Source organism: Mesoplodon bidens (assembly GCF_964165515.1).
Source record: "Mesoplodon bidens genome assembly, chromosome: 20".
NCBI classification, from domain to species: Eukaryota; Metazoa; Chordata; class Mammalia; order Artiodactyla; family Ziphiidae; genus Mesoplodon; species Mesoplodon bidens.
In genome coordinates this window covers 21,269,044-21,284,637 of record NC_138181.1, presented here as the reverse complement: position 1 = coordinate 21,284,637, position 15,594 = coordinate 21,269,044, and the positions used below count along the sequence as shown (strand labels likewise).

Here is a 15,594-nt window from a genome sequence, read left to right as displayed (position 1 = left end):
CTTGAGGACACAGGGTGGGGAAAGGGTAAGCTGGGACAAAGTGAGAGAGTGGCATGGACATAGATACACGACCAAACGTAAAATAGATAGTTAGTGGGTAGCAGCCACATAGCACAGGGAGATCAGCTCAGTCCTTTGTGCCCACCTAGAGGGGTGGGATAGGGAGGGTGGGAGGGAGACGCAAGAGGGAGGGGATATGGGGATGTATGTATACGTATAGCTGATTCACTTTCTTATACAGGAGAAACTAACACATCATTGTAAAACAATTATATTCCAATAAAGATGTTAAAAAAATAAATAAATCTTCCAAAAAAAAAGTTGCCCATGGATTTCTGGTGTGAGAAACTGCTCTCCTCAGCCGCACGGCCACTGGGGACTGCATACTGAGTGCCCTGGAAACAGAGATTCTCACAGGCCCTGAGCCTGTGCAGCTCCATACCTTTCCATGGATCAGGGAGGCAGCCTTCTATAAGCTCAGATCAGCCATCAAGGCCTCCTTGCTAAGCAGAAGTGTTACCTACAGGATAGAGCTAAGTCTGGGTCCTCTGGTGTATCTCACCCGCAGGAAAGGGTGGCCTCTTCTGTCTTCAGTCCCTTGCCAGTTGACTAGGTGGCAGAAGAGGTCACTCCTCTCTGGAATCCTTGGCTATTTGGGGAGCCCCTTGGGATCAAATGAGTGAACAGCAATGGGAGTTTGTACACTTTATGGACAGCATCAAAACTGCACATCATGGAGCTTTCTGGAGATCTGCTGCTTTTCATTCCTTAATCCAGACATCCTTGATAAAGGATGGGATCCAAGCACCTTCGAAACTAACTGAACCTCAGGCAGTCATCTTACCCTGGCCAATAACTGGCTCCATTGGTGCGTGTTTACAGACTCTCAGGCCATTGCCAATGGTCTAGCCACCTGGTTCCACCAATGGTAACCACAACAATTACTTATCCAAGGCTTCCATCCTTGGGGAAAATAACTCTGGGAGTCTCTTTCCTCACAGATACCCAAAATATAAATCAATGTGTCATATTAAAGCCACAATACTGGCCTCACTTTATCTACTTTGGCATTCCAGATGTTGTTAAGGGTGACCATTTCACTTCTAAAAATATCCAATGCTGGGCTCTTGAACAAGGTGTTCAGTGGAACTTTCCCCATCCTTGTCAGTCTCAGGCTACAAGCCTCACAGAGCTCCCTTATGGCATACTCAAGCAAGATAACATTTAATTAAATGAAATGTGACGTTTTTATCATCAAACATCAGAGATGACCTGTAATAAAGAGTCTGATTCCATTTTTGATGTTTGACAGTCAGAAACTTCCAAGGCCCATCCTCCTGCTCCACCTTTGGACTAGCTGAATAAGAAAGCCCAGGTGTCCCTCTGGTACTGGCAGGAAGTTCACACCATGTAAGCCCAGCCCACAGATGGGAATCCTTACCTCAGCCCCCCTCCCTAATCATAATAAAAGGCAAACCAGTCCTCTTTCCTCTCTTTCTAGCCATTTTTAGATCAGCTTGGGAGCTTGCCCTGTGCCCCCTAGAAGCTCTCATTACATGAGTAAAAGACTTTTTCATACCTTCTCAGGCTTTGTGTGGGGTCATCAATCTTGACATCCAAAGCAAATTTTGGGTGGAATGACCACAACATACTTTCTCCTAAACCTCTGTTAATACCTCAACAGTGGGCTCATCAAAACTAGGCTTTAGAATTATTTGAGCCACCCTGATAGAATTTTGCAATTTCCACTGTAATTTGAGTCTACTGAAAATTGGAAAATTTTGAAATTCTCTACTGCAAAGGGTATTATCAACTGAGAATTCAGCTATCTTTTCTTTTTATGTTTCACAGTTAACTATTTGTGTATGTACTTTTCATTTGTCAAGTCCAGAAAAAATTGGGGGAGAGCCCACACTCATGTAGAGCCACAATTCTTATTTCTTTGCAGCCTGTTTAGCTATGCTGCTACAGAAAAAACTAAGTTACTATATTAGGCTTCATCATGAAATAAACTAACATGTTTAAAATTGGAGGTATTCAGAGCTGGGTGTCCCAAACATTCCTAAACAGTTCTGAGATTGGAATCTGAATGACTCAGATGTTCAGGACTGAATTTTCTTTCTCTCAGCCTGACACATCACTTAGTTCTGTTCCAAGGATTTCATTTTTCTAACACTCGTTAAATGCATAGATTTGTTTCTTGGTGCAGAAATTTTTTTGATAAAAAATCTAGATAAAAAACATAAACTAAATAGATGTGTATTTATATAATTTATATATTGTAGTTATATAAATTGCATATTTGTATAATCCTGTACCAGGTTGCCAGATACAATTTTTTTTTTTGCCAGATACATTTTTAGTGCATTGGGGAAATAATGGTTTCTTAGCATCTGATATGATGGACTTTGCTTTCCAGCTATACTGTAATCTCTTGGGTGCAGCTATAAAGAGTCTGGAGAAAGGATATTCATTCCTTTTGAATTTGTTCAGAGACAATAAACACTATTTTCAAGTTCGAGCATCAAGAACTTGTACCTCTTTTCAAAATTGCAAAAAGTCATGAATTATCTTTAAAATTAACAATTCACATAAATGTTTTTTCTATCTGAAAATATGAATTCCAGAAAGATATTTTTATATTAATTCTTTTAAATGAATACTGTATTAATTGGCTGCATAGGGAAAGCTATCTTATCAAAAAGTTTTCCACTATTTTGTCACTGAGAAAAAGTATGTATATACATGAAAAAAAAAGGGAATCCAAGCCATGGAGAGAGAAAAATTACAGAAAACAGCTACACAAAGGCAAATCATTGACAGAAAAACGTATGCTAGAAGATTATTTTCTTCTTTTGATGCAAAAGACATATTAAATGTCATTATTTGTACGCGCACTTATTCTTTCATCCGTGAAACTTGTTGAGCACCATCCTGTGCCAGGCATTGTGCTAACCCCCGTGGATATCATGTAAGATGGTATCAACTCTATCCTCCAGTTGCTCACAATCAAGTAAGAAAGAAAAGATTATTAAGACACAAGTGTTATAATATGAATTTATATTTGTGACTTAGCATACAGACTACAGCCTTTAATTCTGATTAGTCAATGTTTCATGGTTATGGGCTAAGTCCAAAGAAGGTGAGGCTTTAGACTGGGTTAAAGAGTACATCAAACCACACGATCATCTCAACTGATGAAACACCCTTTAATGAAATAAGAACATTCAATAAACTAAGAATAGAAGGGAACTTCCTCAAAATGAAAAAGACCATTTATGGAAAACCCACAACTAACATACTCAATGGTGAAAGTCTGAAAGCTCTTCCCCTAAAATCAGGAACAAGACAAAATGCCCACGTCACCACTTCTATTCATTATAGTACTGGAAGTTAGAGCCAGGGCAATTAGGCAAGAAGAAAAAAACAGTATCCAAATCAAAAGCAAGAAGTAAAATTATCTCTGTTTGCAAATGACATAATCTTCTAGCTATAAAATCCTACAGAATCCATTTTTTAAAACTGTTAGTGCAAATCAATGAATTCAGCAGCAGTTTCAGGATACAAAATCAACAGGCAAAAATCAGTTGTATTTCTATGCACTAGCAATGAACATCCAAAAAGAAACTGGATTGGAAAAAATTCACTTACAATAGCAAACAATGGAGTAAAATACTTAGGAATAAATTCAATAAAAGAGGCACACAACTTGTATGCTGAAGACTATGAAACATTTTTTTCAAAATTAAAGAAGACCTAAACAAATTCTAAAAATCTCTTGTGCATGGACTGGAAGACTTAGTTGACTTAAGGGTGAACTATGACCCTTAATGGGGAAATTATTCAGCATTTTGATTATGAGAAATGTGAATATATTAAGATGGCAAAGATAAAGCAAGATGTAACATGAATTTCAATAAAAAGTTACTGTGAAAATGGTAATGATTTTATTTCCCATTTTATTTAGGAATGACTAAGAAAATACACTAAATTTTATGGGAAAAAAAGAGTATCTTAATACATAAATGAAGGTCTAAAGGCAAAGAGTAATACTGACATGATACAAAGGTTATTTTTTGCTGATACAAAGGCTATTTTTTTTGCTGATTTTTACAAATTTTTGACTGTGATAGCTTAAGTGTTAGACATATAGAAAAATTACCTCTCCTGCTTTCCCTCCATAGCTAAACTTCACGAAGTCTATACCCATATTCCTCATTTCCTTAGCTTACATTTATTCTGCAATCTACTGTCAGTTAGCCCAATTTTTATGAATGAAGCTGCTGTTGTTAAGTCAAAGAAGCCAACACATGACTAAATCATCTCCTGAGACCTCTGTTGCATTGGCATGCTTAGACAACCCATCCTTCTTGAAATGTTCTCTTTCTTTGGTCTCTCTGACACGACTCTTTCCTGGTTTCCTTTATCCTTCTATGATGACTTCTTCTCAACCTCCTTTGCTGTCTTATTCTCCTCTACTCAGCCATTAATTGGTGGGTAGAAGTTCTCAGGAGTTGGTCATAGCCCTTCTTCTCCTGTCATTCTCCTTTCTTCTAGAAGAGCTCACCACATCTATGACATATATGCCAGTGATCCCCACCCCCTCAGGACCTTTCCTCCAGATCGCAAGCACAAATAACCAAATGTTTCTCAACCTCTCAGTATGAATGTCTCAAATATTCCTCAAACTAACCATGTCCAAATAATCACCCTCTTAATCAAACATCATCCTCTTCCAATGCTCCTATCTTAATGAATTATCATTCATCCAAATGCACAAGTCAGAAACTTAGTAACATTCTTAACATTTACCTTTTATTAAACCCCCATATCCATTTCTTCACCAAAGAATGTCATTTATTACCTTCTAAGTATTTCTTAGATCTCTATTTCTATCTGTACTGTCGAAACCCTAGTCCAAATTGCCAGCATCTCTCTCCTGGATTGTTATAAAAACTTTGTAACTATTCCAACTATAAAATGTTGCCCTCTAGAATCTGAAAAAATACTGAGTGGAAAGTCTTTAGTCCCCAGATCTGTGAAGGAAGCACAGTAAACTCTTAAGTTTCCAGAGTACCTGTAGAAATATTATCGAACGCAAGTCCGAGTGCCCAGCACACACTGCGTCCAAACAATACCAAAACGTCGGAGTTTGGAGCAGAGAAAGGTTTATTGCAGGGCCATGCAAGGAGACTGGTGGCTCATGCCTTAAAAACCCTGGACGCCTGGAAAGCTTTCAGCAAAGCCCTTTTATAGCCCTTTTATAGGGAGGGGCATGGTTAGTTGTTACAAACTTCTTGGTGTTCTTTGTTCTTGAGGCCAGGTCACGGTGTTCTTATAAACCTCCATCGAAACAAACGTTATTCTCTGTTCTGACAAGAAAGGGCAAGGTCCCAAGGCTCAACTTTCACCCTCTGAGGTCCAGACCCTGGCTTACAGGAGGGGGTCCCTGCGCGGGCCAGTTACCCTGCCCAGTAGCTTTCATCCAGCACCCAGTCTGGGTCCTCCCACCAGCGCCCAGGCCTGGGTGAGGGGGCAGACCTCAGCTGGCAGCGCCCTCAGGGCCAGGTGCCCAGACGCTGCCCAGCCATCATCAATGAGGGAGCCAGGCGGCCAGGACCCAGCCGGCCCTCAGGCTTTTCATTTAACCTGGAGAGAATCATTTGTATACAATCGACAGGAATACGTGTTGTAGCAAATGCCCATCAGGTGAATCCCCAGCTCACAGCAATTGCCCTTCTTTGAGAAGAGCCCAACCACGGAGGCGGACCTGAACTAATGACGTGCAATATCCGTGCAACTTAACCCTGGCCTCTGGCCACTTCCTAGGGGGAGACAACTGATCTAAGCTGCACCAACTTTTGAAACTTGAATGGAGAGACTGAAGCGGGTTGAAGCTGTTACCTCAACGGCAGTGTCCATATACTCCATTTGCTGAGGCCTCCACGGACTGCGACCCAGAGAGACCGCCCGCCGCCATTAGGTTGTAGACGCTGGGGTGGGGGAGGGGTTCGCTGCTGCTTCGCTGCTTCAAGGTCTGGGCCTGGCTAGCGGGCGGCTGCGGTGAGGGCTCTGGGGCTCTGCGGACCCGGCCCTCAGCCTGTCGCAGGCCCTGCAACCGCCTCTCACCTCTCACCACACTCTCTGCCGCTAGGACTACTGTGAGCTGACTGTTGGCTCAGGGTCTCGCGATATTACAGAAATGATAATTATTCAAATACACAACAAAACATTTATCCACATTACACATTATCATTAATAAACACCATCCCTTGTTTAGTTAAGAGTAAGAGGTTTGAAAATTGGCGGACAAAAAGGTGACGACAAGCACTATTTCCATTCTGCTACATCTCCTGCTTTATATCTGACCTTTCAAAACCAGAGTAATCAGTTTGACTCTTCTCCTTCAGTCTTTCCCAGATTATTCTGGGGTCATCGGAAAGCCTGGGAAGGCTCTGATGTGCTTCTCCAATAAGGGTAAGAAAGTCTTTCATATGAAGATGTTCATCTATTTTCTCTTGGAGTAGAAGTGACTCCAGTAAAGTCTTCTTCCGTTTCAGGAAGGCAGACTGGGCCAGTTCTGCTCTTTTCCTGTTACAGTTGGGACACCGAGAAGAAATATGTTGCTTAGCTGTTACCACCTCTTTGGGTGTTGTCCTCATGTTTTTAAAATAGATTCTGTTCAAAAGCTCATCGGGGACAGTACAGTTTAAGGGATCTACCTCTGGAGCCTCTGCATCCGATCCAAGCTGCAGCTTTTTATGTCTGCTGCTCTTTTTCCCCTTAGAGTTCGCACTATGATGGATTAGGTTTATCTTAACGGTGCAGAAAGACTGCAGGGCATTCAATTCTTCAAGGGATGCCTGAGTGATTTCTGTTTCAAGTTTAGTGTCTGGTTGGTACTGGCCAGAGTTCATTTCCATGCCCTTGAGGTTGTTGATCCATTTTCTGCTCAACTTCTTTTCATTATTTTTGAAGTGTGAAAACTCAGATTGGTTGTCTCCATATTGCAAGCGTGGAGTCGGCGTTCCACTCTCGGATTTACTCCCAGAGGCATAGGACCAGGGCTGCAGTCCTCCAGAGGAACTGAATGAACTGGAACTCTGTACCTCATCAGTAAAGGACTCAAAGGTCTCCTTAGAAAAGTCTGCCATAGTCCCGATGTCTATCTGTGTCAATTTTCCCTGCTTCTCTGAATCCTCGGGCTTCTAGGCGGATGCCCATCACATTGCGTCAGGCTCTGCTCCTCATCTGCTTTGCGGTGGTCAAGATTGCCTCACGAACTAGTCAGTCCTGAGCCCCTGGGGGATGGGTTTTGGAGCTGACCGTTCCGTAAGGAAACGCTTCCGGGCAACGCCTTCCCGCTGCCTTGGCAACCAGGGGCGGTCATGCGCAGTAGGTCGCTGAGGCGCCTCGCTCCTCCCTTCCCTGCCCTCCCCAGAGCAGACTCTGCCTGCATTGTTCCTGTTGGGTTGTCGGCGCCGCCCTCTCCGTTCGCTCTCCGGAGTCTTCTCTTTAGTGCTATTTTAGTACAAAATCTAATAATCCTCCAGAAAAAGTTGCAAACTCCCCTTCCCCAGGGGTCAAAAAATTGTACATGTGTGTGAGGGCAACAGGGAAAGGCGGCCTCTGACTAATCTGAGAATGCACTCCTCGCCTTCAAAAAAAAAAAAAAAAACCCAAACAAAAAAACATCCGGCTGGCCAAAAAACACAAACAAAACGTATCTGCCAGTCAGACAGCCAAGAGATCATCTAATCGTAAACCGCGTCTTAGGATAAAATTCGAAATTCTGAAACCACCCGGTAAGACTCCTGAATGGCACGGCTCCTACGTATTATTTCTCCAGCCTCATCTTGCACAGCTTTTTGTGCTGTAGCATTTTGGAACACTTTGCAGTTTTCCCAGTCACAGTTCCTCAGGTCTTTGTTCAGGCAGTGCCTCTCTGAATGGCACTTCAACACTCCTCTTCCCTCTTCGTAAGGTTAATTACTGCTCCTCTTTCAAGTCCCATTTTTTCAGGAAGTGCTTCATACCCACCCCTGCCCCATCCCTGCCCCCAAACACTTTACAGCACAGCCTTTCTTTCCGGGTTTGCAACTGTGTTTTATGCATATTTGAGAATGCCTTCCACATCGCCCCCAGATTAAAAACCCGGTGAAAGCATAAATCCTGTCAGTGTTATCCAGCAGTCAGCAGGTACCTGATACATAGAAGGTGCTCGATAAATCTCTGCTGAGTAAATGTGTTGAATGGTTATGGAAACAGAAGTAAGTATTACCTTACACAGGTCCGCGCCTGGATCTTGTGGAATAAGTACTACAAGCTCAAGGAACTTTAGTCTTTTCCTCTTCCTGAACCCCCCAAATTAGGCTGCTACTCATAATACATCCTTTTACAACAGGCTTTTTAAAAATATGGTAGAGTTTTATTAACTATTCTCAGAAATTATAAAATGTTAACTCTGAAGGTTGACTTTCTCTAGATCTTAATAAATATCTGAGTCTAGCTCTTAGTAAATATCTGAGATAATTTCAAGACAATGGGTTTCCTTGCTCATTTCCTTCTGTGTGTGTGTGGGGGGGTGGTAGTAGCGGTGGGGGGGTGTTATTCGAGTCTAGCCAGATATATTTAATGTTATTCCCAAAGTGCTCACTTTGGCAAAGAGTCAAAAGTCCTAAATGTTCGAAAAGCATCTCTCAAATATGAGCCAGCTTCATATTGAAGAGATTCCAACTTCATTTATTCCACCCAAATCATATTTTATTCTATAATATTAATCTTTAAAAAGAGGTAATAGGTAATTTGTGGTTAATTCCAATTAATTTCCAGTTCAAGGTTAAAGATTTTCATTTTTGTTTCAAAAGTATCCCTCATTCCCTGAAATATTTACACATTCATATTTACACACAATTCACTATAGCACACATTTTCCCCAAAACATTGAGCAAGGAAGCTGTGCTTTAAAGTATATTCATATCTAGTAATATGCTAAATATCTGGAGTAATCTGTCTTTTAAATTTTTTAAATATACTGTTATAAATACCTCGATTTTGTAAAAATAACTTTATCCTAGAAGCAAGTAAATTTGCTAAATTAACCAATTTCTTTGTAATAACCAGCTGGACCCAGTAAACTCTTCAACATTCTAATATGTGTATTATCTAAGGAAGTAAAATAGCTCAACAGTACTAATCATTATCAAAAATGACTCATGAAGACAGAAGTCAGTTTGATTTTAAACACAGAAACTATTACTCTTTGTATAAACCTATTCTCTTTACTTTTCAACTCTATCACAGAATAAAGCTTAAAGGTGACACTACTTAAAATCCACACTCTTGTTGTCAGTTTTCTATATGTGAAATATAAATAATATTTGCCTATTCTCTTCCTTGTATATGAGAATTGTCAGTGATATATATGTGAAAAGAAAATCTCAGAACATTCCTTAAGCAGTACTGGCAAAAATATATATATATATATACATATATATATTCCATATTACTTAGAAATCCTTAAGAGAATTGTGAACAAGTGTGTGGTCTTAAACTAATTTTTTTACTTTAGATGTTTCAAGTGAGAGAAAAAAACAAAAACCAGGAATATATAAAGGGGAAAAGGGAGTAGGGAATTTCAACTTTCCATCTTATCTAAAATCTTTTTACTATCCCAATAGATACAAGTCACTCCTACTCACTATACTGAAAGATTTTATCAAGCTTTGCAGGAAAAAAAAAAAAGTAGTATGTCATTTTAAACATTTTTTTGTTTTTATCAGGAAAAGAAAGATCGAGGAATTAACAGGAAACATTTATAGCTGTCCCAGAAAATTCATAGAAATATTTCAGTATTTCAATAACTTTGTTATATAATCGCTTCTTTTTTTTTTTTTTTTTTGCGGTATGTGGGCCTCTCACTGTTGTGGCCTCTCCCCTTGCGGAGCACAGGCTCCGGACGCGCAGGCTCAGCGGCCATGGCTCATGGGCCCAGCCGCTCCGCGGCATGTGGGATCTTCCCACACCGGGGCATGAACCCGTGTCCCCTGCATCGGCAGGTGGACTCTCAACCACTGCGCCACCAGGGAAGCCCATAATTGCTTCTTTATTTAGCAAATATCTATGAAGTTCAGAATAGTGTTTTGCAAAACTGAAATTATCTAAAACTAAACTTAACTAAAACTAAAAAAAAATTATAAAAAAGAATTATCCAATCAGCATCCAAATGTGCCAAGAACATGCTGCATTTTAATTTTCTGTTATTAATGTAATCTTCTTTACAAGTTCTCACTCATTTTAGTAGCTATGGAAAACCATTAACCTGATAACTAAGGATATCCCAGGTATTCCCATGTTAGTCAGTCTCATTTTGTCATATCTTCAGTCATATGACTTAATATGACTCTCTAACAGAGCTATTCCTTCCTTCCCTCTCCTCCTTCCCAAGACAGTGCTTTGTAGAAAGGAAAACTTTATTATTTGGGGGCAGTTGGTGTAGGGGGCCTTAACTTTGTGCAAATCTTTTTGTTGGTCTCCACGGCATGGTGCAGGTGGTCCCTGGATGTGTGTTGTTTTCCACCAAGGCACAGTTAGTCTGGTTCCTTCCAGGATCCTGACACAATCCTAGGCTACTGGAACTTGTCAAACCCTCTCCCAGCTCTCTTACCTGTATCTTGACACCCACAGGTACATTTCTTTCAAAGGCCTGCTGAGACGTGATAGAGGAAAAGGGGAATGGGGTCTGGTACACACAGCATAGCCTAGAACCCTTGCAACCTGGTCATCACTCAGGCGACTTCCTGTGGCCAGCCTCTCCTCCAGAAATCTCAAGCATCTTGACATCTCTTAGGGGCTGACTGGAATGCTGGGGTCCTTTAGAAACCACATTTTGGCTGAAAGTTGCCTGGGTGGATGCGGAAAGTCATAGGAGGGAAAGAGACAAATCAGGCCTAAGCAGCCACGGCACTATTTTTATTGTCCTGCTATCACTGTCTCTTCTCTCCATCGTTCTTAATGGGGAGCAGGGCAAAAGCTCTCCTTCCAGCTTTTCCTCAACAATCAAATATGCTTTGCAGCTACGGGGCTTAACCCCAGAGACAGGAGGTCAAAACATATTAGCCTTCCTATCGGATTCCCCCGCCCTCTCTCATTTCTCTTTCCTTGGAGGGAGAAAGGCAAACTTTCAGCTTCTTCCTGCCAGGCAAGCACTTCTCCTCTGAGGGATCACAGTGGCCTCCTTGCCAAGGTGGCATTTGGTCTGTACCCTTTCCCAAAGCCGTTGTGGTGGATAGAGTACCAAGAGGGAATCTAGTTTATGAATTAGGGAAATTAACTTGACAGATCCTTTAAAAATAACCGGCCCTCTACATAAACTACACAGCACTGTGCTTGGTTCTGTGAACAAGCAAATGAAAAATTATTTCCTCTCCTAAGGGTCTAAGTTGAATGTATCAGAAATCTCACTGTGAGAAGCAATCTTTGTGGAGTAAGGAATCTTACATCATTCATGATAAAAAACGATTTCCATTTACTGTGCAGTGGCTGTTCTTCATATTTGAAAAATGTTATACCAGACAAATATCTCAGTCTTCACATTCTTTTTTCCTGTGTCTTCAGTTTTGTTATATTTCTGAAATTGATGAATTGCCTTATGAAGAGCTGTGTTTTACTTTAATAGCTATTGTTTTGCAAAGATAACATATGTTTATTATTATAGGTAGTTTAAAAGATAAAGATAAGCTACAAATATTGATTTTAAGTAAAAGTTACCTGAATTCTGACCTCCTGAAGATAGTCACTATAAACACTTACAAAACATTTTAACATTTTTCCTTGAATAATTTTTTCTTAATAAAACCTAGATTATATTGGATTATGGTTTTATGAACTCTTTTCTTCATTAGCAATAACATGAACACTTTTCCATTCAATTTATAAAAATTCTTTTCCAACATAATTTTAAAGGTGGTATTGCTTTATTTGATTTATTTAACTAATAAAATTATTTTAACACAAGGCATTTCTAGGTTTTTGCTCCTAAAAATTATTGGAATAAGCATTTCTCTAGCTAAATCTCTATACACATTCATAACTATATATTTAGGATAAATTCTAGAAATTATAATTGATAGGTCAAAAAGGTATGTTTAACGTTAAGGCTTTTGAGATATCTATCCCCCTCCTCACTTTTTACCCCCTCCCTCCTGCAGTATTTAAAAATACAAGATACAATAGTATTTTGTCCATAATACTTCAGTTTATATCTCTAGTAGGTAAGGCCTTTTTAAAAACATAACCATATTGTTATGATTACCACATCTAAAACATAATAATAATTCCTTAATATCACCTAATAATTATTCTGTATTCAGATCTTTCTGGTTGTCTCGAAAATCCGTTTTGCGAGTTGCAGTGTTTGAATCAGAATCCAAACAAGGTCCATTCACTGCATTTGGCTGATACTGTTCTCATGTCTCTTACACAATTTAAAAAACTAAAAAGAAAAAAATGGAGCAGGCAGAACTTTCTTCTCTATTTATAGTTATATTCCCTATAGAACATCATTATTTTATTTTATTTTTTATTTTATTTTTTTATAGAACATCATTATTTTAAAGTTTTTGATTTATCCTTACAAGTTTCTTTTTGAAAATATAAATCAATATATATCTGAATCCCCTTTCTTACCAAAAAAATTATATATGTATATCTACATGTTCAGCATATTCTACATGTTGCTTCACATCTTTTTTGTTTCTTCTCTTAAAAATATACTCTGGATATCACTTCACATCAACCTATAGACATCTCTCTATGACTGCATGGTATTCCATTGTGAGAATGTTTTTTCCCACAGTCGTTCCCACATTTTGATGGGCTTTTTGTGATTATGAGAAATCAAATTTTTCTTCATATTTTTGGAGGTGTATCTCAAACAAGATTCCTAGGACCGAGATTACTGGATCAAAGGATAAAGGTATATGTAGCTTTTCCAAGTATTTCCAAATTCCTCCCTATAGGGGGTGTACATTTTGCATTCCCGCCAGCAAATGCGTTGAGAGGAGCTCTTTCCAAGAGCCTAGCCAACAGGAGATGTGCTCAAATTTATAAATTTTTGTGATGCTTATGGAAGAGAAATGGTATCTCGGTGTAATTTTAAATTGGATTCCTCTTATTTTAAGTAAAATTAAACACCATTTCATAAGGGACATCTACATTTCTTTTAATTTTTTTTTTGCCTCTCACTGTTGTGGCCTCTCCCGTTGAGGAGGCACAGGCTCCGGACGCGCAGGCTCAGCGGCCATGGCTCATGGGCCTAGCTGCTCCGCAGTATGTGGGATCTTCCCGGACCGGGGCACGAACCTGTGTCCCTTGCATCAGCAGGCGGACTCTCAACCACTGCGCCACCAGGGAAGCCCCCTACATTTCTTTTTATGTGTACTGTCTATTCACTTATTTTACCCATTTTCCATAAGGTTCTTGTTTTATTCTTCTCAATTTTTAAAAAGCACTTTAATATGAAAATATTATTTATTTTTCTGTGACATAAGTTCTACATGATTTTCCCAGTTTGTCTTTTTATTTGCTTATGCTGTTTGCCATGCAAAACTTTGATTTTTAATTTCATAGAGCAAATTTATAAATCATTTTCCTTATTGTTCTTGGATTCTTTGTCACATTTAGAAAAATTTTCCCTACACCCATGTTATAAAGAAACTCACTCTTGTTTTCTTACTGTACTTGTGATTCTTTTTATTCCCTTGCTTTAAAACTCTGATTCTTTTATGGTTTCTTCTCTACTACAGTATGAAGAATGAGTTTAATTTTATATTTTTCCATATGGCTATCCAGTGAGCCCAACAATACTTACTAAAATGTTCTTTGTTACCCCACTGTCTTTAGGTGCTGCCTTTAACATAAATTCCCATATGCACTTAGGGTTTTTTTTTTTCTGGACTTTCAACTCTAGTACATTGGTCTGTTTTTCTATTCACATACCAAACCATACTGTTTTAATGGGCTCTATAGGGTTTTAACCTCTCATAAGGCCAGAGCCCTCTCCTCTATTTGCAAGAACTTCTTGGAAGTTCTTGTTTATTTTTCCAAATGAACTTTCTAACCAACTTGTCTTGCTCCAGGATAAAAGAAAAGAACATATGGTTATTTTATTGAACTGCAGTGAACTTATAAACATTGGGGATTTTTAAAAATTGGGTCTTCCTATCCAGAAATATGGTATATCTTTTCATGTCTTCAAGGGTATTTTGGCATATTTTAGGTATTTTTCTTCATTTAGGTTTTGTCCCTTTCTTTTTAAGTTTATGTATTTTATTTTGTTTTATTTTATACATTTTCTTTTATTGACTGTAACATACATTGTTTCGTCTACTATATTTTCTAACTGGTTATTATTTGTGTATTAGAATGCTACAGATTTCAACATTTTTATTTTATAGCTTGCTAGTTTAGCTTTAGAGTAGGTTTTTATTTTATTAAGGTTATTTATTTTATTTTTTTAATTGGCTTGTTTTTTGCTGTACAGTTCTATGAATTTTAACACATTTATAGATTCATGTAACCAACACCAAAATCAGGATACAGAATCCCCTTGTGCTATCTCACTGATAGTCATCCCCTCAACCTCCCCATGATGCTGAGAGCTGTGAAGGAAGGATATATTCCAGGCCTCTCTCCTTGACTAGTAGCTGGCCATCTTCATGATCATATAGCATCCTCCCTGTCTGCATGTCTCTGTGTCCAAATTTCACCTTTTCAGAAAGACATCAGCCATATTGGTGTCCTACCCTAATGACCTCATTTTAACTTGATCACCTCTGTAAACACCCTATCTCCAAACAAAGTCTCATTCTGGGGTACTGAGGGGTTAGGACTTCAACATAAGAACTTGGGGGTGGGGGAGATAATTCAACCTATAACAGGTGATTTATATGAAAACCAGATCAAGGGCTAATTGGACAGTCTGCCTCTGGGATAGATGTTTAGTATAAAACTGCTTCTGATTTGCTATGTGAGAAAAATAGAATTGTTAAGTACAGGGACTTAAGACAAACTGCCTTATAGGTGTACCTAGAGCTACATTACAGTAAGTATCACTTTATTTCTCTGTAAATTAAGCATATTTGTTTTAGATGATGACCCATGGGAGCCTTTATGAGTGCAAATTACAGTTCTGCCACTATCACGAACTTGACTGACCAGCCTGTAGATTGTTTACATCTAGTATTTTGTTAGAAATTATTGTTCTTATTGGAAAATAAGTAAAATTTAAATTTTTAATTTTATGCAGTTTTTTAAAAGATATTTTGATTGGTGTATTTCAGGATTTTTAATGTTTGTAGGCATTAAACAATGACTTCCCACTGCTTCATCTGAGTATCTGATAAAATTCCAAAGAAGTGTAGGTCATAAATAACTCAGTTATTTTAGAAATAAATATCTTCAATATATTTAAGGGCATCAATGGTGATATTCTTCACAAGAAAAAATGTTAAGTGTGAATTTGAATTGTATGATATCTTTTGCCATTTTGTTTTAAAAATTCTATGTTAACAACACATTATATAGGTTTCCTAG

General features: G+C 38.8%; 1 protein-coding gene across 1 annotated transcript; it reads right to left on the bottom strand.

The window, feature by feature from the left end:
- Window positions 1–6,209: 6,209 nt before the first annotated feature.
- LOC308608095 (uncharacterized protein C8orf48) lies at window positions 6,210–7,986 on the bottom strand. The gene has a single exon (XM_081220774.1). The coding sequence runs from the start codon at window positions 7,152–7,154 to the stop codon at window positions 6,345–6,347; it is 810 nt and encodes a 269-aa protein (XP_081076900.1). The 5' UTR covers window positions 7,155–7,986; the 3' UTR covers window positions 6,210–6,344.
- Window positions 7,987–15,594: the final 7,608 nt, after the last annotated feature.

Excerpts from the sequence above, each read along its gene's own strand:
- LOC308608095 (XM_081220774.1), bottom strand. The coding sequence starts at position 7,154 with ATGGCAGACTTTTCTAAGGAGACCTTTGAGTCCTTTACTGATGAGGTA.